Source organism: Chelonoidis abingdonii, chromosome 11, assembly GCF_003597395.2.
Source record: "Chelonoidis abingdonii isolate Lonesome George chromosome 11, CheloAbing_2.0, whole genome shotgun sequence".
Classification (NCBI taxonomy): domain Eukaryota; kingdom Metazoa; phylum Chordata; order Testudines; family Testudinidae; genus Chelonoidis; species Chelonoidis abingdonii.
Window position 1 is genome coordinate 60,275,885 of NC_133779.1, and position 21,864 is coordinate 60,297,748.

The 21,864-nt window shown below is 48.7% G+C and overlaps 1 protein-coding gene and 2 pseudogenes across 1 annotated transcript; 1 reads left to right on the forward strand and 2 right to left on the reverse strand.

The window, feature by feature from the left end:
• Positions 1–5,161: 5,161 nt before the first annotated feature.
• Positions 5,162–8,120, reverse strand: LOC116838271 (putative G-protein coupled receptor 33). Its single transcript, XM_075070483.1, has 2 exons — positions 7,836–8,120; positions 5,162–6,217 (listed from the first exon to the last, which is right to left on the reverse strand). Exon 2 carries the CDS (start codon positions 6,209–6,211, stop codon positions 5,162–5,164), a length of 1,050 nt encoding a protein of 349 aa, XP_074926584.1. The 5' UTR covers positions 6,212–6,217; positions 7,836–8,120.
• A 3,022-nt stretch (positions 8,121–11,142) lies between these two features.
• On the forward strand, positions 11,143–13,019 carry LOC116838285 (putative G-protein coupled receptor 33; annotated as a pseudogene).
• A 7,146-nt stretch (positions 13,020–20,165) lies between these two features.
• LOC116838245 (putative G-protein coupled receptor 33) lies at positions 20,166–21,833 on the reverse strand (annotated as a pseudogene).
• Positions 21,834–21,864: the final 31 nt, after the last annotated feature.

Consider the following 21,864-nt stretch of genomic DNA (forward strand, 5'->3'; position numbering starts at 1 on the left):
TAATGCCCAGAAGGCTAACAGGATATTGGGCTGCATTAGTAGGAGCATTGCCAGCAAATAGAGGAAGTGATTATTCCCCTCTATTCAGCACTGGTGAGGCCACATCTTGAGTATTGCATCCAGTTTTGGGCCTGAAGTCTCTTTCAACCCTAATTTTCCATGATCATGTTTTCCAAGCCCCTGTATGTTTCAAAAGCCAGTAGGTTCCTATGCATTTTAGATATTTGGCTGGTTCTTGAACCTCTTGGATTCTAGGTCTGTCAAAGTTTTGAAATCCAAACAGCTCCTATGTAGTCTAGTTTCCGACCTCCTATTTTACATTGTTTTACTTAAAGTGCTGCACAGGATATTTTCAGGGCGGATAAGGCAAAGCACAACATTTTGGTAATACATGTAGCAATCAACACTGTATCATATGCATATGAAATCTATTACACACACACACACACACACACACTCTGTCTTGTTGTTGTTACCAACAAGTTGCTCCCCTTAACTTCACTGAATGAATTAGATGCTGGAGGGGTGGATCCAAGTTTCTGTCAATTTGGATCGATGCTCCGATGTTGACAAGATGAGACCCGGAATCCTCTTTAAGACACCTCACGTTTATAGCAGCTTCCCTCTCATGCAAATCTATACCAGATGCAAAATCTGTGTCTGTGTCAGTTGGTCATCTGTGGTGCTTCCTTCTGGGTGTTGTCTTAATGCTGCCACATTTATTTTCAAGGAGGATGTTTTCAGAAGAAGGTGCTCGCTTCTAAATCCCAAGGCTGTCAATATGTCTGATCTTTTTGAATGAGCTCACTTGACAAGTTTTATTATTCTTGGATCTGGCTTCCAGCCCTTCTCCAACTGTTGCAGCTGTCTAGAGGTGCCTGCCTTCCAAGCCTTCCTCATTCACACCTTGTTCATTCAACAGGGCAATTGATTAAAAGGGGAGAGATCTTATTCTACTCCTAGCAAAAAGATGTTTTTCTTCTACCTTAACTATCCCTAGGGGCTGTAACATTATACCAAGGCTCATTAAAAGGTTCTATATAAGGATTTGTTACAAAGGTCCTATATCAAAGGACTTGATACAAAGTTATAAGAAAATAGGTGTTACATATGGAAAGACTTAATACAAAATTATACGAAGAGGCATAATGCAAAGTTATATGGAAATGATACATAGTTATACGAAGATGCTTAGTGCAGAGATTTATCTACAACATCCTAGAACACAGAGGACCAGTTTGGGTTTTAGAACAAATTTGTCAGACCTAGGACCCAAGAGGTTCAAGAACCTCTCAAATGTCTAGAACATATAGCGTACTATTGGGTTTTTAAATATGTGTTTGTGTATGTCTGTGTGTATATATATCATCAAGGTTCCCTCCCCACTCTGAACTCAGGGGTGCAAACGTGGGGACCTGCATGATAGACCCCCTAAGCTTATTTCTATTAGCTTAGATTAAAACGTCCCCAAGGCACAAATCTTTTCCTTGTGCTTGGACGGTATTGCTGCCACCACCAAGTGATTTAGACAAAAATCCAGGAAAAGGACCACTTGGAGTCCCTGTTTCCCCAAAATATTCCCCCCAAACCCCTTCACCCCCTTTCCTTGGGAGGCTTGAGAATAATATGCCAATCAATTGGTTACAAAGTGAGCCCCTGGGTTTTTAGGACACTGAAAATCAACCAGTTTCTTAAGAGAAGAATTTTATTTCAAAAAAGTAAAAGAATCACACCTGCAAAAATCAGGATGGAAGGTAACTTTACAGGGTAAATAAAAAGATTTAAAACACAGAGGATTCCCCTATAAGCTCAGCTTCAAAGTTACAACAAAACTGGAATAAAACTCCCTCTTTGCACGGGGAAAATTCACAAGCTAAAACAAAAGATAATCTAACACATTTCCTGGCCTTTACTTGTAATTTTAGATGTATCATTTCAAGTATTTTTTCTGAAGATGGTTTAATTGCTTGGTCTCTCTTTCTGTCCGAGAGGGAACCCAACAAAGAGAGAACAAAGAAAACCTATTCACTCCCTCCACCCCCCAGATTTGAAAGTATCTTCTTTTCTTATTCTTCCTTTTGGTCAGGTGTCAACCAGGTTATCTGAGCTTCTTAACCACTTACAGGTAAACTGATTCTGTACCTCTGGCCAGGAGGGATTTTGTTACTGCATACTTAAAGGTTGTTACCCTTCCCTTTATCACACATCTATAAACACAGACACGTGTCCAGGCAGATGCCCGGGGTTGGACGTGAGTGTGCAGAGAGGAAAGGGCTCTTGAATTCAGGGGGTCGCTTGCAACCAGGTGCTGCCGATGCTAAGCTCAAAACTGAGACTCCCACAGCAGATCTAGTAAAGGCGCTCATGCAACCAGGCCTGCGGTGAAACCTTTTCCTGTCAGAATTGATGAGTCAAAGTGCTCTGAAATCCATGTGCCCACTTGGCTTGTCTTGAAACTGGCAGACTCTGAGCAAGGCTAAGGGCAGGGTGAGTGGGGCAGGTTCAGAGGCTTGTGATCCAGGGCCCTCATTTAAGCTGCATGAAAAGGAGCTGCTCTTAATTTTTTTCACACCACTCTGAAAACCAGTTGCAGATTTGCATCGACTTGGAAAGTAGCACCAAGCCACAGGGGCTGTGCTGGAGTCTGCTGGAGCAAAGGGTGGTCGTTTGATTCGAGGACATCAGGAGATGCAGCCCCCTGGAGATGAGCTGCTGTTAATATTCACAAATTGCACTATCACCCCCATGCCTAGGTCAACTGCCTTGAAAAGTGGCACTGAGCAACAGAGGCAGGGGTGGGGTTTGTGATGCAAATTTGGGGTCATTTGGTGCCCAGTGGTACAGGCTCTCCTCACCCCCCACCAGGTTCTGATTGAACATTTTCAGATGGGAGGGGGAAAAAGCAAAGAGGCCACATTTCAGGAAACATCGAGCCCGAACAGCCCCTGAGATCAGCTACACAACAGGACTAAGGGCTAGTACAGCCGTACTGCAAAAGTGAGCCACCTCCTCAAGCTTCTTTGCACCTGTGCTTAATAGCAATTCACCCCTCTGCAAGGTACTTTCACCGGAAATTGAGGGTGAGTAACAGCCACGTTGAGCTGACACGTGGGGACTTAGAGACACAGCCACTCCTCTTTCAATCTAAACATGGAGACGTTTGAGTTCTCGGTCTATTATCATCTTTGATCTGGTGTCTTCAGCCACAATGGGGATGAAATGGGATAACAGATGGCATGTAAGTCCTGTGCCAATAACCAATTCTTCGGGTCTCTGGTTGTTCCAAAAAATCAGGAGGAGGCGACTTATTTGGAGATGACCTCAAATGATTTTTTTTTTTGGCAAATGGAAAGGGGAGGGGGGATTGTTTTAGTTGGATCAAAATGGTTTGTTTTCTGAGCTTGGAGTTTAGACATTTTAAATACAAATTAAATAAAATTGTAGCACATTTCAATACAAAGCCATTTTGGAAAAAAAATGATTTTTTTCTATATTGAAAAAGTCAGATTTTTGGTGGTTGAGTGAAACAATTTGGCAAATTTGATACTAATTCACTAAATGTTTTGTTGTCACTGTTTTCTGTAACTGTTAGAGACCACTCCCTTCCCAGAGCTGGGGCTTGAACCCAGGAGTCCTGGCACCCAGCTCCCCCGACTCTACCCTCCTAGACCCCAATCCCTGCCCAGAGGCAAGTGAGGAACCCAAGCACTCTGCAGTGAAAGTCAACAGAGCTACACTGATTCACACTGGCTGAGGGTCTGGCCTCACCATGCTCCACAGGTCTTCAGGCTTAATTTTCCAAAATACTTGATGATTATTTGTCATGCTTCTATTTTTGGAGGTTTCCCAGATGAACACCCCTGAAGAGGCCTGATTTTCCAGAAGAAAAAGCTGAATGCTTTGTGAACATAAGGCCTATTGGAAGGTGTCTCAGGTCTGTACGTGCTTCCATATACTTTGCCCGCAAAGCAGAGAATGTTCTCAATTCCAGAGATGCCACCCTGAGGAGTCTTGTTTGTAAAAGGTTCTAGGTTCCATAGTTTTTTTATATAAACAGAATGATTAGGAACCCAGGAATTTCTAGAACTAGCCACGTATATAGAATTCACAGCGTCCTATTGCTTTTTCAAACATATAGGTGCTTGGAGTCTTTGAAGTACTAGATCATATCAGATTTGACTGGATTTCAAGGCATTGTCACACCTAGAACTGAAGAAGTTGTGATACTATTGTGTGTGTGTGTGTAAAACCCAAGAGTACCCCATGGGTTCTAGACAATTGAGTGATTCTTCAACCTCTAGATGTCTAAATCTGACAAGTTTTTTAAAACCCAAACTGCTTTTGTGGAGTCTAGAACATCATATATGAGCTTGGAAACTAGGATGTTCTAGATTAAACAGAAGCTAGTTGGATTTTAAAATCTTGGCAAACCTAGAACCCAAAGATTCAAGAACTAGCCAGATATCTAGAACTCATAGGATCCTATTGGTTTTTGAAACATACAGGGGCTTGGAAAACATGATGTCAAAATCTTGTCCACATCACATCAGATCACATTCAGAACACTGACAGAGCTGGGACCCAAGATGGTAACAATCAGCCAGGACTCCTAGAATCCATTGAATCAGCAAGAGTTGGTATCTGTCATGGTTTTCAGTCTTGTTTTGTCTGAACAGTAAAACACACATGTCTAACTTATCTACAGCCTCCAGCCTAAGCTGGTGGCCTACAAAGGCCTGGTTTTCTCAGTCCACAATCTGGAACCTGTTGGATTCTATGTGGTTAGATAACACTCCAGAATCCAGTGATGTCCTAGATCCAGTCGGGAATCTAGAACCCATTAACTTTGAGTACAATCACATTGATGGGATTAGAATAAATGAGATTCCAGAGCCATCTAGAGATGCTGAATCCAAGAATGTCAATTAGGTTAGAACACAAAACAAACAAGATTGTGGAGCTAGCTTGGAATCTGGAAACACTGATACCCATTGAGTTTGAAAAAATTGAGAGTCCTAGAACACATGGGATTCTGGAGAATCCAGAGACAATGTGGGGTTTATGAAGTGTGATACCTGGAACACATCAGGTTTTAGAGCCATCAGGGATCTAGGAACAACTGGGATGGCACATTTTCAACTCTCCCTCAGTCTGGGCAACTTCAGACCCTCTCCTGTTTTGTGTACTCAACTTCTGACCCATGTCTTCCACTATACTCATGAGCACTGCTGCCAAGATCGTCAACAAAAGCCGCTTTGACCAGAGTGAGAAGAGACGTCCTGAAGACCTGCCAGAACTTCTCCCCCACAAAGAGGTAGAGAATGGGGGTGAAGCAGGCATTGAAGCAGGACGCGAAGGTGTAAATGACCAAAAGGGCACCCGTCACTGACTCTGGCACCTCCTTCTCGTAGAGCTTCAAGCCATGGTGGAGATGGTAGGGCAGCCAGCCGATAAAGAAGGAAACTACCGCGGTCATCATGACTTTGAAGGGCTTCCCAGTCCACACCAGCTTCTTCTCCTTCATCTTCAATCCCACCAGGCCATAGCATCCTGCGATGGTGCAGAAGGGCAGCAGGAAGCCCAGCAGTAACCGGACCATGAAGATGGCCAGGTGGACCCGTCTGCCCAGGTCCTGCATCTCAGATCCATTCCAGTCTGTAGAGAGGGCATAATTGTTGATGCAGATGATCCTGCCCCCATCCACCTCACGGGTCTCCCGGAAAGCCAGGTAGGGAGCACTGAGACCGAAGGAGGTCAGCCACACACCCACAGCCAGCTTCTGAGCCCGGGGCACAGTGCGGTGATGCCGAGACCAGATGGGATGGTGAGTGAGGGTGTAGCGGTCCAGACTGATGAGAGTGAGAAAGAAGACAGAAGTGAACATGCCCACGGAGATGCAGGTGTTGAGAAGTTTGCACATGGCTGTGCCGAAGACCCAGTGGAAACCCATGAGGAAGGAGACGGCAAAGAAGGGGATCAGCAGGGTGAAGAGGAGAGAACAGGAGACCAGGTGGAGGAACCAGAGTGTGGTCACCGTCCTCCTCATCTTCAGTCCCAGCACCCACAAGTACAGCCCGTTCCCCACCACACCCACCAGGAAGGTGGGGAAGAGCAACGCGGCCGCAGCCAGGTGAGAGGCGCTCACAGCTCCTGGGGTCTGGCTGGAATTTGTCACAGTGATTGGTGGGAGAGTCATGTTGCCTCGGTCCATGGTGCCCTGGGGAGAGACGGAAGTGTGGTTGGGAAGGTACAACAGAGGAGGGGAAAAGGGCAAGGGGAAAAGGAGGAAGGGAGAAATAAAGGGGGTTAGGAAGGCACCATTGGAGTCAATCTCTGTGGGCACCATGTGGTCCTCCAGAGTATCCAGGCTGGGTATTCTCAGCAACTGGGCTATAGCCAGTGAAACTCACTGTTATAAGGTAGAACTATGAGCAAAGGGGAAAAGGGATAGTAGATGTGGAGGAGTGACGACAGAGACAGTTTAGTAGCTCAAGTACACAGCTATGCTGATAATACTACGTTGCCGTGATCTAGAGGACAGGCTGGCTCAGAGGGGTGGGGAATGGGATATGGGGCCTTCCCCACCAGGAGGTGCTGGTTCAGATCTGGCTCCATGGTGGGGACTCACTGGCTCAGGGAGGTGGGGATTGGTTCTGTTGAGCTGGTGCCAGTGGAACTCACTGCTACAAGGTGGAAAAAATCACCCTTCCCCCACCCTGTCTCTTGTACTCATCTGCCTGTCACAGGAATTGCTGTTACATCCTGACTCGTGAGAGAGTTCAAGGTCCTTTTTACTCTCATCATAGCACAGGAAGCCTCAATCCACTGAGCTACTTCTCTGTCCTACAGCCATGCTGCCAGCCCTGCAGCAGGGTCCTCTGGGCTATTACCGCTGTCAGGGACTGCGCCTCTCACGGCCTTGTCAGCATGGAGTCCTCTGTGCTCTGCAGACTGGCCTAATGGTTAGAGAAGGGATGGCTGGGAGCCAGGACTCCTGGTTTCTAACCCCAGCTCTGGGATTGGGGTGGAGGTCAGAACTCCTGGGTTTTGGGAGGAGAGGGGGTCTTGTGGCTTAGAGCAGAGGTTCTCAGCCAGGGGTGAGTGTACACAGAGGTCTGTTGGGGGCACATCAACTCATCTAGATATTTGCCTAGTTTTACAACAGACCACATAAAAAGCCCGAGCTTAGTCAGTAGAAACTACAATTTCATGCAATAACTTGCTTATCCTGCTCTATATACTATACACTGAAATGTAAGTACAACATTTATATTCCAATTCATTTATAATTACATGGGAAAAATGAGAAAGTAGCAATTGCTCAGTAATAGTGTAGCTGTGACACTGTTGTCTTTTTACATCTGATTTTGTAAGCAAGTAGTTTTTAAGTGAGGTAAAACTTGGGGGTAGGAAGATAAATCAGACTCCTGCAAGGGGTACAGGAGTCTGGAAAGGTTGAGAACCGCTGGCTCAGAGCTTTGTAAACGGGGAGCAACTCATCTAACATGAAATAAGGGAGAAAATTCACCCATGTCACAGACCTCACCTACTACCTCTGTCTATTGAGTGCCCCATGGGAACCCTACTGATACCCAGTGGCAGGGAGTCTCCCAGGCTAACCCCACTGATACCCAGTGGCAGGAAGTTTCATAATCTATCTCAACTAATACCGAGTGGCAGGGAGTCTGCCAGGCTAACTCCACTGATTTCCAGGGGCAGGGAGTCCCACTGGTTTGTCTTTTCAGAAGCAAATTTCTGTGCCTTCTAGGGGGCCTTAGCAAGGAAATTCTCCTTTAGACCCAACACAGGTCCCTCTGCCCATTGTCTCGACTCACCTGGGCAGCAGTGGTGGAAACTCAGACCAGGTGCAGACAGAGCCTCAGATGGCGTGTGTTTGGCCAGCAAATGTCCGTGTGTCTGTGCCTTGCACCCTAGAGCCCTCCCCTGAGTGTTGCGTTCACTCCACTTTACCCTGTGTCTTCTACATGCTCCACCCCCACCTGATCTCTGAGATCCACAAGCTGCAAACTATGAACGGAAATGATCATTGGACACTGTCTTAGCAAAGAAACCACCTAAACAACAACCATTGCTTTGAAACTAGCCCCACACCCTCCCAGAGCCTGGCATAGAACCCAGGAGCCTTGGCTCACAGCCACCCCGTTCTAATGCATTAGCTGCTTGGCCAGCAGCTCATCTATTGAGCTGTGCCCCGTGAAGAGGAAGGGCCTAAAATTCTCACAATTCCTTTCCTGACAGGGGCTGCACCATGACCCAGAGATAACCCAGCCCTGTTAGCTCACAACAAAGGCTGTCACAAATGATGCAATTCCCAGCCAAGGAGTGGGGGGTTTTGTGGGTTAGAGCAGGGGGGCTGGGAGCCAGGACTCCTGGGTTCTGTCCCCTCCTCTGGGAGATGAGTTAGGGTCTAATGGTCTAGTGCAGGGGGCAGCTGGGAATGAGGACCCTGGGTTCTGTCCTCAGCTGGGAGGGGGATGGGGTCTAGTGGTTAGAGCAGGTCAATAGCTGTGAGGGGTCCTGTGTTATCTACATGTTGTGGGTCCATCCCTGGGTGAGACAACTCATGTGACATCCTGACCCTTCCTGTCCTAGATAAAATCTCAGTCACACCAGCCCTCCCCAGAGTGTTCGTTACACAGGCCCCATCCTCAGAACCGGGACCCTGAGACCCCCGAAGGGAACCCAACACACCTGGGAAAAGAGCCCCTGACAGCACAGTACACGAGGCCAAGGTTGAATGCTGGAGGGAGTGGGGTCTAGTGGACCCTGAGGGTGGCTGGAGCCTAATGGGTTTGTGCAGGGAGGAGAATGAAATGGCATGTTTCTCACTGCTAGGGCACGGTCTGCACACGTCTGTCTCTCCCTCACCCTTCCCCTCTTCTGTCTCCTCCAATCCCCTTTGTGTTCTTCCTGCTCCACCTTAGGGTCTCATGGCCCCTCCATCTTCCCGCAGGACTGACCCATCACTGCACCTCCACCTTTCTAGCCAGTCCGGCCCCACTTGGCCCCTCTGCCTTCACAGGCAACCCGACCCCTCATGGCCCCCCCCTCCTTCACAGGCAGCCCAGCCTTTCATGACGCCTCCGACTTCTAAGCCAGTCCAGCGCCCCTACAGCCCCTCGCCCTTCGCAGCCAGCAAGGCCCCTCACAGCCCTTCCACCTTCCCAGCCACCCCAACCCTCATGTCACCTCCACCTTCCCTGCTTGCATGGCCTCTTGCCACCCCTTTGCCTTGTCAGGCATCCCAGCAGCCAAGAGAGACCTGCAGCTTTTTGGGAAGGGAAGTCAAGCTTCAGCTGTGTGTGGCTGGCTGTGGCTCTGCCTGTGGGTTCTGGGGCTGAGGCTGAGGATGATGGTGACCTCCCTCTTGTCCTTCCATCTGGTGCTCACCTACCTGCTCACATCCTGCTTTATAACTCTCTTCACATCTACATCTGCCTGGGTTTCCACTGGATCTTTGGCACGGCCATGTGCGAGCTTCTCAATGCCTGCCTCTCCCTGGACATGTTATCTACCATCTTCCTCCTCACTGTCACCAGCCTGGACCACTGCACTCTCGCCTTCTGCCCCTTCTGGTGCTGGTGTCACTGCACTGTGACTCGGGTCAGGAAGCTGGTTGCGGGCTGGTAGTCAGAGCTTGCTGCTCTACAAGAACATGGTGCCAGTGTCAGTCACAAGTGCCTGAAAGTGCCTGGAGATAGAGAGCATTGGAAACTTGTCATCTCACTTGTTCCTTCATCCCTGATGGTTCTGAAACCTGATGGGTACCAGGTGTCTCAATGTTTATAAACCGAGCGGTGTTCTTGGGATTCCAGATTCTTTGTTTTCTGCAGAATCCCATGTGTTCTAGGTCTCTCAATCTTTTCCAAGTCAATGGCTGTTAAGGGTTCCAGATCACTAGCTGTCTCCAGATTCTTGTTTGGTTTAGTCTCTTGATATATTCTAACCTAACTGATTCTCATGGGTTCTGAATCACTGGCTGGCCCTGGAAACTTCGTTTTAAATCTCTCGAAGTGTTCACACTCAATAGGGTCTAGTGGGTTCCAGATTCCTGACTGGTGCTAGGACCTCAGTGGATTCTAGAGTGTTTTTAAATCATATAGACTCCAACAGATTCCATATTCTTTGCTTGATCTAAAATCACATGGGGGTTCTAGATTTCCAAATGCTTTAAAATCCATTTGATGTGTTATATTATAGAAGAGTCTGTGTATTATAATAGCGATAACTAGCTTTTCTCTAGTGCTTGTCCTCAGTAGATCTCAAAGAACTTTGCCAAGGAGCTCAGGAGCCGTCTCCCAGTTTTTGCAAATTGGGAAACTGAGGCAGGGATTATGGAAGGAACTTGGCTAAGGCGACTCAGTCTGCCAGTGGCAGAGTCAGGAATAGCACCAAGGGCTCCTAGCACCTGGACTTGGTCTCTATAAAACACTGACTCCTTATACAGTGAGCTCTCTTCTGTCTTCATACAGTGCCTAGCAGAGCGGGGTTTGAGGCCATGACTACACCTCCCACTGGGTTCTTGCCTTGGCTCTGGGAGGTGGCTGGGGGCTAGTTTTAAAGCAATGGTTGTGTCTTAGGTGGTTGCTCTGCTAAGACAGAGTCCGAATGATCATTTCCATTTATGGTTTGCAGCTTTTTGACCTGAGAGAGCAGGTTGGGGGAGGAGCGTGTAGAAAACAGAGTTAAGGGGAGTGACCTCGACATGCAAGGGAGGGCTTTGGGGTGCAGGGGACAGATACACAGGTGCTTTGCTGGGCAAACACATGTCATCTGAATCTCTCGGCTGGGTCTGTGTTTCCACCACCCGCTGCCCAGGTGAGTCGAGACAATGGGCAGAGGGCTCAGCATTGGGTCTAAAAGGGAATTTCCCTGCTAAGACTACCTAGGAGCCACAGAAATTTGCTATTGTAAAGGCAAACCAGTGAGACTCCCTGCCAGTGGATATCAGTGGAGTTAGCCTGTGAAACTCCCTGCCACTGGGTATCAGTAGGGTTAGCCTGTGAACTCCCTGCCACCGGTAGCCCCGGGGTTAACATGGGGCACTCAGTAGACAGAGGTAGGAGGTGAGATCTGTGATGTGGGTGACTTTTCCTGTTTTGTTTCATGTAAATCAGATGAGGGGTTCCCCATTTGCAGAGTCTAAGAAACAGGATCCCACATCTCTCCCACAGCCCAGGAGTCTTGGCTCCCAGCCGCTCCCCCATTCTGTAACCATTAGGCCATTCTACAGAGTAGACAGGACTCCATGCTAATACGGCTATGAAGGAGGCAGCACGGCTGAGGGGCAGAGAAGCAGCTCGGTGGATTGAGACTTCCTGTGTTACAGTTAAGGTGAGAAGGACCCTGCATGCTCTCGAGTCAGGGTGTAGCAGCAGTTCCTGTGACTGGCAGATGAGCACAAGATATGGGGTGGGGGATGGGCGGTTTTGTCTTCCTTGTAACAGTGAGTTGCACCGGCACCAGCTCCTACATGCTAGGAGTCAACAGCACCGATTCCCCTCCCCACCCCCAACTGAGTAGGCCTGATCCTCTGCCCTGGGCCAGATTAGAGCTGGCCACCCTAGAAGGGAAAGGCCTCAGAGCCCAGCGAGGTCCTCTCCAATGATACCTTCCTAACCCACTCTGGTATTTCTCCCTTCTCCTTGTCCACTCTCCCTTGTCGGCCCCACTGTCATCCCTTCCAACACCTCCTCTGTCTCTCCTCAGGGCACAGTAGAACAAGATATCATGGCACTCCCACCAACCGCAGTGGCAAATTTCAGCAGGACCACAGAGATCATGAAGACCCCTCACCTGGCCTTTGTTGTGTTGCTCTTCATCACCTTCCTAGTGGGTGTGCTGGGGAACGGGCTGTAGCTGTGGGTGCTGGGGATGAAGATGAGGAGGACAGTGACCACCCTCTGGTTCCTCCACCTAGTCTCCTGCTACCTCCTCTTCACTCGGCTGGTCCCCTTCTTTGCCGTCTATGTCCTCCTGGATTTCCACTGGGTCTTCGGCATGGCAATGTGCAAGCTTCTCAATGCCTGCATCTCTATGGGCATGTTCTCCTTTATCTTCCTTCTCACTCTGATCAGTCTGGACTGCTACACCCTCACTCACCATCTCATTTGGTCCCGGAATCGCCTCACCATGACCTGGGCTGGGAAGCTGGTCATGGGTGTGGGGCTGGCCTCACTTGGTCTCAGTGCTCCCTACCTGGCTTTCTGGGAGACTCACGTAGTGGATTGGGGCAGGATTGCCTGCATCAATAATTATGGATTGGAATGGAGCCAAGACGCAGGACCTGTGGAAATGGGTCACCCTTGGCCAAGATCACCCAGTAAAACCTTCGGTTTCTCCAGAGGCAGAGACGGGAACAAACCCAGCTCTCCTGTGTCCCAGCCCAGGTCTCTGTCCATTTGGAGCTCTCTGGGACATGGTCTTTTTGCTCTGTGTTTCTACAGTGCCTAGCACATCGGGGTCCTGGGCCAGGACTGGGGCTCCAGGCTCTGCTGAAATAAATAATAGGAATTAATAATAATTCCCAGGTGTTACCTGAACTATGTGGTTTCCATAAGTTTTTTGTGGCGGCTCTGAAATAATTGCCAACACTATGTGACCCGACCTCTGGGAGATTTAGTGTGGGGAGGCTCTGGCTTAATTTAAGAGCAGCTGGTAAGGATAACAAGCTGGCAGGACAAAGAATGACTCCAGGGAACCCCACTGCCTGTGAGCACTTCAGGGTGGTGAAGAGGTAACGTCCAAGCTAGTAACTGTGATGCTGTATGGAATGTGGGTGACCATTCATAATATTATGGATACTAGTATTACGAAATTGCAGTGAATCATATGAGATATGCCATGTAACGTTTCAGTGGAAAAGTTATTGTAGCAACGGAGTGTGGCCTCCTTCCCAGATGGCCGGAGAGACAGTCACAATTGCGCCCTGGTTGGCAGAACCAGGACATCTGTGCCCATCCCACTGGAAGCAGAGGGGCGGGACAGGAAGCAGAAGTATAAAAGGTTGTAGAGGAACTGCTGGAGGGGAAGGATGTCTCCCACATGGTGCCGGAGCTTAGTGTCCAACAGTGTCCGCTCTAGCGGTTCAGACCTGGAGGGGCTGCCGGAGCTGTCAGTCGCTGGAGACACTGAGGAGTTGCTGGGGCTGCTGTTAGCTATTTTGTCCTGGCAGGACGAACAACGATCCTGGGACCCAGGTACTTCCACCCCTCCACATCAACGGGAGTGTAGGAAGTTGCCCGGGGAGCTGAATAGAATTTGGCTGTGTTGCTGACTGACAACTGGCCAGTGTGTTGTGGCTGGATTTCCCCGCTGACCTATTGGTGTACCAATCCACCACTGGTAGGGCCCTGGCCTGGGACCTGATGGAGTCGAGTGAGCCCGGATCCCCCTACCCTCTGCCGCCTCACCCAGGGATAGCAGGCTTCCCACTCTAGGCCAAAAGGCCTGCATTTGTTGGTGGTCTCCTGACTGTTTGGTGCCCTGTCCTTCCTGAGGGCCTGGGCTTATAGACACATTACTGCTCTGTCCTGACTGCAGGCCAGAGCCCTCTGTTTGCTGCCCTGCCTGAGGGCCTGAGCTCATAGACGCTGCTGCTTTACCTTGATTTCAGGCCAGAGCCTTCTAGTTGTTTGGTGCCCTGCCCTGTTAGAGGGCCTGGGCCCCTAACTATTTACTGCTCTAAGCCACCAAGTGATGGAGACCCTAGTGCCAAATCTTCATGAACTGTGCCCTTCCACCAGTGTTACAGTGAGAGGGCATGGCCTCCTGCCCAGATGGAGGAGGAACAGCCACAACCACCTTAGAGTTATGACTTGCTAAATATTATAAGCTGATTTATATGTATGTGTCATCTGTGTATCGTGAGTTATACATATGTGTGGTATATTGATATCTCCAACTTGTGCTGTGTAGCTGAGTGACACCCCAGACACATTGGCATCTGCACTGTCCAGCCTGTTGGATGGCCCATCCAGGGAACTCTGCTGTACAATGATCCCATTGGGAGAAGCCAGGGGCCAAACCTATAAGTCATCAGAACATGTAGGGAGATGTCTGTGGACAGGGGATTCCAAGTGATTTTCCATGCCCATATGGTGGGAGCTTTTGTTTGGGACAGAGGATGTACACGCCATGTGGCAAACATATAAAAAGGCAGCTGCATCTTCTCTATTTTGTCTTCAATCCTGCTTCTTACCTCTGGAGCAATGTATCTACAAATTAAAGCTCTGAATGAAGATCTGACAGATCCATCCAAGCTTTGAGTGTGTTCCAGAAGACCTTTACAAGCCAGCAAACTCACCAATGCTGCTAGGAACCTGAAATATGAACTCAGAGATCATATATACGCATCTGATTGCTTTCACCATTTAACAACTCTCTTCTCTTTTTTTTTCTTTTACTTTATAATAAAACCTTTAGTTGTTAGATACAAAAGGATTGGCTGGCAGCATGATATTTTGGGTAAGATCCAAGCGCTGCAGGAAGTGCAGGTACACCCTGGAGACCCTGCCCCACGTCCTGTGCAGCTGCAAACCCCACGCCAGAGCCTGGCAGCTGCGCCACAACGCCGTCCAGGACCGCCTAGCGAAGGCCATCGCCCCACACCTCGGTGAGATCGCGGTCAACCGCACCATCCCCGGCACCGACAGCCCGCTGCGCCCAGACATCGTCGTCACGGACGAGGAGCGGAAAAAGATCATCCTCGTCGACGTGACCATCCCGTTCGAGAACAGGACCCCGGCGTTCCGCGAAGCCCGAGCCCGCAAACTCGAGAAATACGCCCCCTTGACTGACACCCTGCGGGCGAAGGGCTACGAGGTCTACACCGACGCTCTGATCGTCGGGGCGCTGGGCGCCTGGGACCCCTGGAACGAACGCGTGCTCAGGGCCTGTGGGGTGGGCCGTCGCTATGCGCGACTCATGAGACGCCTGATGGTCTCGGACACTATCCGGTGGTCCAGAGACATTTACATCGAACACATCACCGGCCACCGCCAATACCAGGAGTGAGCCGATGTGGCTCCAGGCACCCACGGGGGGGAGGGGGAAACCCTTACAACCCCCCTACCAAACCATATCCCCTGAGTCCTGAACTTACCAATCTGGATTCCACCACGTGAGGGTCACCCTGTCCCCATTACCCGGCCCGCTTACTCATACGCATGACTGTGTGTAGCCCACTATATGAGCGATGTACCCTCACTGCCCCCCTACTATATCTTGACCCCAACCACCGTACACCCCGCATTGGGGACATTACAGGCTGTATGTATTATATGCTGAACCATAACCAATTGCCAGTGTCCCCCCATGCTCTGTATGTTTCCCCCGATGACCAACGACTGACACATCAAACTCTTTGTATCACCTTTATTTAATATTTTCTAATAAACTATTAATCTGGTAATGTGGTTGGCCCTTTGGGGACCACAACATTTTGTATAATGAACAGAGTTTTAAGTAACTTCTCACTTTACTGGAGTTATTTGCTGCCTGGGAGCCTGTGACTGGAATGCAATAAAGGGAGAGGAACAGTCAACATGGACTCACCAAGGGCAAGTCATGCCTGACCAACCTGATTGCCTTCTATGATGAGATGACTGGCTCTGTGGATATGGGAAAAGCGGTGGATGTGATATATCTTGACTTTAGAAAAAACTTTGATACAGTCTCCTGCAGTATTCTTGCTAGCAAGTTAAAAAAGTATGGATTGGATGAATGGATTATAAGGTGGATAGAAAGCTTGTTAGATTGTCTGTCTCAAAGGGTAGTGTTCAACGTCTTAATGTCTAGCTGGCAGCCGGTATCAAGCACAGTGCTTTTTTTTTTAATCTTCATTAATGATCTGTCTGATGGGATGGACTGCACCTTCAGCAAGTTTGCAGATGACACTAAGCTGGGGGGAGAGGTAGATATGCCAGAGAGTAGGGATAGGGTCCAAAGTGACCTAGAAAAATTGGAGGATTGGGCCAAAAGAAACCTGATGAGGTTCAACAAGGCCAAGTGCTGAGTCCTGCACTTAGGACGGAAGAATCCCATGCACCGCTCCAGGCTGGGGACCGACTGGCTAAGCAGCAATTCTGTAGAAAAGGACCTGGGGATTACAGTGGACAAGAAGCTGGATATGTCAACAATGGGAAATGGCATATTGGGCTGCATTACTAGGGGCATTGTCAGCAGATCGAGGGAAGTGATTATTCCCCTCTAGTCATCACTGGTGAAGCAACATATGGAGTTTTGTGTCCAGTTTTGGGACCCCCATTACAAAAGGGATGTGGACAAACTGGAGAGAGTCCAGCGGAGGGCAATGAAAATGGTTAAGGGGCTGGGCACATGACTTACAAGGAGAGGGGTTGCTTGCAACTACATGCTGCTGACGCTCCTGCATCTGTACCCATGGAGAAAACTTTTTCTGTCAGAACTGATGAGTCAAAGTGCTCTGTAATCCATGTGCCCACTCGGCTTGGCTTGAATCTGGTTGTCTGCGAGCGAGACAGGAGTGGAATGAATGGGGCAAGTTCGGGGCCTTGGGATCAGGGGTCCTCAGCCTCATGAAAAGGAGTTTCTCTTAATTTTTTCACACCGCTTTGAAAACCGGTTGCAGACTCGCATTGACTTGTGAAACCCTTCTGCCAGGTGAAGCCAGCAGCAACAAAGGCCTGGTTCAGTTTCTGTGGGTTCCTTTTGAACAACACCAGACAAAACCTGCTCAAGCCCCACCCAGTGACCTGGGACAATTACATATCACCACCCCCCGGGTGCCTCTAGGAGGCAATACTCCCCCTCTTGCAAGCACGGAATCTGAGTGTAGCAAAAACTTTTAATAAAAGAAGGGAAGTAACTCAGCATTCATTTGGGAAAACATCACAACTAGGGTTCATAAACACAAACCATGAGTAAAAGACCCACCCCCAGGTAGGTTGGGCGGTGTCCTTTTCCCCTCAGTGTCTTAAGTCAGCAGCCACCAAAGTCCATTTAACTTGCCCGTCCCTTCTCTGTACCCCACTCACAATTGCTGACCTTGGCCAATGCAGCCCCAGAGTTCAGTGGTTCATCCGCAGAGTTCACCGCCCACCCTTTGTGTAAGGTTGGGGTGGGGGGAATAAGGAGGCACCTTACATGCTGGACTGCTCAGGCACTCGCTGATCACCATGCCTCTGCAGGGCTCTGCTCTGGCCGTCTCTGCCAGCTTCTGTTGGGAATGGCTAGGGAATTGTGGCCCTAGCCTCTATTCGCCAGAAGCTTGGAATGGGGAACAGGGGATGGATCACTTGATGATTCCCTGCTCTGTTCATTCCCTCTGGGGCCCTGGCACTGGCCACTGTCAGAAAACAGGATACTGGGTTAGATGGATCTTTGGTCTCACTTAGTAGGGCCGCTCTTAAGTTCTTCTCTACTAGCCACTTACTACGCCTCTCTGCCATCCACCTTGATGGCCACTCGCCAAGATGTCTTCAGGCCCCCCCACCTACACTTAAGCACAGGTCTCAGTGATTTCAGCTGTTAGCAGGGGAGCCTCACTGCTAGTGCACCTGGATAGCCTCATGCAATAGAAACACTGTCCCACAGTAGGTCTAATACTTAGACCTAGATATCTTTGATTTCAGCTCTGCAGTATCTAAAAAGACTTTCAGCTGAGTCTAAATTAGCTCTTTTATTATACCACCAAGGAAGAAAGAGTCTAAGACAAAAGACTGTATTGTATTGTATTGTATTGTATTGTATTGTACTGTATAGTTTAGTTCATCTCCCCCTCTCTCCACTCATTGGTCTTTGGAATCCATGTCCTCTGCCTAGCGAGTGCTATTCAGTTCAGGGTGAGCCCCTCCAGTGTCATATGCCAGGTACAGTTCTGCTGCCTTCAGTTCACACAGCAAGGATGCCAATGTTTATTACTCGTTCCCCAATAACAAGGAGACTGGGGATCCAACACCAGCCACAAGTGATCATTTGGACAATGAATCCCATCATGCTGAGTGAGGCAGGGTGGAGGTGTCCATGCAAATGAGATCAGCTTCCACAGCTCACCACTAGATGTCAGGGGAGAGCTCATCCAGACTCTGCTTCCACTTGGAAAGTGGCACCAAGCTGCAGGGGCTCTGCTGGAGTCTGCTAGAGCAAAGGGTGGTCGTTTAGTTTGGGACTCCATGAGATGCAGCTCCCTGAAGATGAGCTGCTGTTAATATTCACAAATTGCAGTGAAAGCAGCGTGCATGGGGCAACGGTCTTGAAAAACGGCACTCTGCAACGGGAACAGGAGTGGTGTTTGTAATGCAAATTTTGAGTCATTTGGTTTTCATAATACAGGCTTCCCCTCCCCCCTGCACGTGCTGATGGTTATAATGTTCTCAATGCAGACAGAGGGAGAATAGAGCTGAGCCTAGAGGAAGAATCCTCTGTGTTTTAAATCTTTTCATTTACCCTGTAAAGTTACCTTCCATCCTGATTTTGCAGGTGTGATTCTTTGACTTTTTTTGTAAATAAAATTCTTCTTATAAGAACCTGATTGATTTTCAGTGTCCTAAAACCCCAGGGGTTTGGTCTGTGATCACTTTGTAACCAACTCGGTAGTATATGATTCTCAAACCTCCCCAGGAAAGGGGGTGAAGAGGCTTGGGGGAATATTTTGAGGAAATGAGGACTCGAAGTCATCCTTTTTCCTGGATTTTTGTCTAAATCACTTGGTGGTGGCAGCAATACCGTCCAAGGACAAGGAAAGGAATTTGTGCCTTGGGGAAGTTTTAACCTAAGCTGGTAGAAATAAGCTTAGGGGGTTTTTCATGCCAGTCCCCACATCTGTACCCTAGAGTTCAGAGTGAGGAGGGAACCCTGAAATAGATATAGATAGATAGATTAGATAGATATAAACCCAACAGTACCCCATGAGTTCTCGATATTTGAGCAGTTCTTGAACCTCTTGAGATCTACGTCTGACCATTTTTTTTAAAACTCAAACTGGTCCTATGTCAGCTAGGACATCATACATGAGATTGGAAACTAAGAAGTTCTGGACCACTTAGGACCTACTGGGTTTTAAAATCTTGGCAGATCTAGAACCCAAAGGTTCAAGAACCAGTCAAACATCAAGAACTCATAGGATCCTATTGGCTTTTGAAACATACATGGGGATTGAAAACATTATGTCTAAATCTAGACCAGATCAGATCCCTTTCAAAACACAGACAGAACTGGAACCCAAGAGGTTAACAACTGGCCAGGATTCCTAGAATCTATGAGATCCTATTTCATTTTGAATCAGCAAGAGGTGGTAACTGTCACAGATGTCAGGTTTGTTTTGTTTGAACAGTAAAACACACGTCTAACTTACCTACAGCCTCCACCCTGAGCTGGTGGCCTATGCAGGCCTGGCTTCCTCAGACACTCCAATGGGCCCTAGGTAACAACTGGTGCACCACCCTGACAACATCTGCCTGTTCTCTGGACCTCCCCTATTCTGACCTCATTCAGAATTTCTTTGAATTATCCTCTGGTTGGAACTAGAGCAGACCTCTTGGAAAACACCCAGTCCTGCCTTAAAAATTGCCATTGATGGAGAATCCAGCAGGCAGGTCTTTTCAAGTCTTTACTGTCCATTGGATCTGCTGGCCCGCAGCTTGGACAAAGGTTTATAACTTGGCTGGAGCCGAGTGGTGGAGTCTTCTTGGTTACTTGGATGTTACTTCTTCACCACCCTGAAGGGAGGGTGGTTTATCTGGAGCTGTTCTTTGTCCTGCCAGCTTCTTTTCCTTGTTGGCCACTCTTAAGTTAAGCCAGAGCCTCCACACACTAAATATCCCAGTGACCGGGTCACGTGGTGGCAGTAAAGTGTTTCAGAGCCATCACACAAACTTCACATAATCTATGTCATTCAAGGAACACCTGGGAATGATTATTACTAATTATAATTTATTTCAGGTAGTTCTGGGAGCCCCAGACCCGACCCAGCACCCCGCTGTCCTAGGTGCTGTACAAACAGAGTAGAAAAACGGTCCAGGGCCCAGACAGCCCACAGTCTAAGGAGATGCAATGGATAGAGACCTGGGCTGGGACGCAGGAGACCTGGGTTTGTTTTCAGTTCTGCCACTGGCCAGACTGAAGGTTCTACTGGGTGACTTTGGCCAAGTCTTGTCCCCACTCTGTGCCTCAATTTCCCCATTTGTAAAAACAGGAAAACTGCTACTGACCTCCTTGCTAAAGTTCTATGAGATCTACTGATGACAGGCACTAGATAAGAGCTAGATACCACTATACTAATACACAGATTCTTCTAGAATATACTACACCTAATGGATTAAAAACCATTTGGAAATCTAGAACCACGATGAAAATTTCAGAAAATAATCTGAAATCTGTTGGATTTTATTTGAAATGACTCTTGAATCCAGTGATGTCTTTGGTCAAGTCAGGAATCTAAAACCCATGGACTTTGAGTATGGACACACTGAGAGGCAGAGAATAAAGGAAATTCCAGACCCAGCTAGAGATGCAGAATCGAAAAGAGTCAATTAGTTTAGAAAACATTAAGAGTCCTAAAACAAACAAGATTCTGGAGCTGGCTACTGATTGGTGCCATTGAGTGTGGTAAAATTGAGAGACCTAGAACACATCAGATTCTGGAGAGAGCAGGGGTCTAGAGTTCAGGAACACTGCAGGGTTTATAAACAGTGAGGTATGTGGGACACTTCTGGTTTTAGAGCCATCAGGGACCTAGGAACAGCTGGGATGGAAAGGTTTCAAGTCTTCCTAAGGCTGGGCAAAATCAGACCATCCACTGTTCTATGTTCTCAACTTCAGACCCGTGTCTTCCACTAGACTCGGAGGCACTGCTGCCGAGTTCTTCAACAAAAGCTGCTTTGACCAGAGTGAGAGGAGACGTCCTGAAGACCTGCCAGAACTTCTCCCCCATGAAGAGGTAGAGAATGGGGGTGAAGCAGGCATTGAAGCAGGATGAGAAGGTGTAAATGACCAAGAAAGTGCCCACCACCTACTCTGGCACCTCCTTTTTATAGAGGTTCAGGCTTTGTTAGAAGTGGTAGGGCAGCCAGCTGAGAAAGAAGGAAACTACCGTGGCCTCCATGACTTTGAAGGGCTTCCCAGCCCACACCAACTTCTTCTCCTTCATCTTCAGCCCCACACGGACATAGGATCCCGCTATAGTGCAGAAGGGCAGCAGGAAGCCCGGCAGGAACCGGACCATGAAGATGGCCAGGTGGACCTGTCTTCCCAGCTCCTGCGGCTCAGCTCCATTCCAGTCTCCAGAGAGGGTGTAATTGTTGATGCAGATGATTCTGCTCCTGTCCACTATCTGGGTCTCCTGGATAACCAGGTAGGGAGCACTGAGACTGAAGTAGGCCACCCCATGCCTTCAGATAGCTTCCGAGTCTGGGGCATGGTGTGGTCATTCCAAGGCCAGATGGGTCGGTGAGTGAGAGTGTAGCAGTCCAGGCTGATGAGGATGAGAAGGAAGACGGAGGTGAACATGTCCATGGAGATGCAGGTGTTGAGAAGCTTGCACGTGGCCGTGCTGAAGACTCAGTGGAAATCCAGGAGGACGTAGATGGTGAAGAAGGGGATCAGCAGGGTGAAGAGGAGGTAGCAGGAAACCAGGTGACGGAACCAGAGCGTGATCACCGTCCTCCTCATCTTCAGCTCCAGCACTCGCAGGTACATCCTGTTCCCCATCACACCCACAAGGAAGTTGGGGAAGAGCAACACCGCCATGGCCAGTTGAGCGGCACTCACAACTGCTGGGTTCTGTCTGGTATTCGTCCCAGTGTTGGTGGGAGAGGCATCTTGCCTTGGTCCATGGTGCCATGGGGAAGAGATAGAAGAGGATTT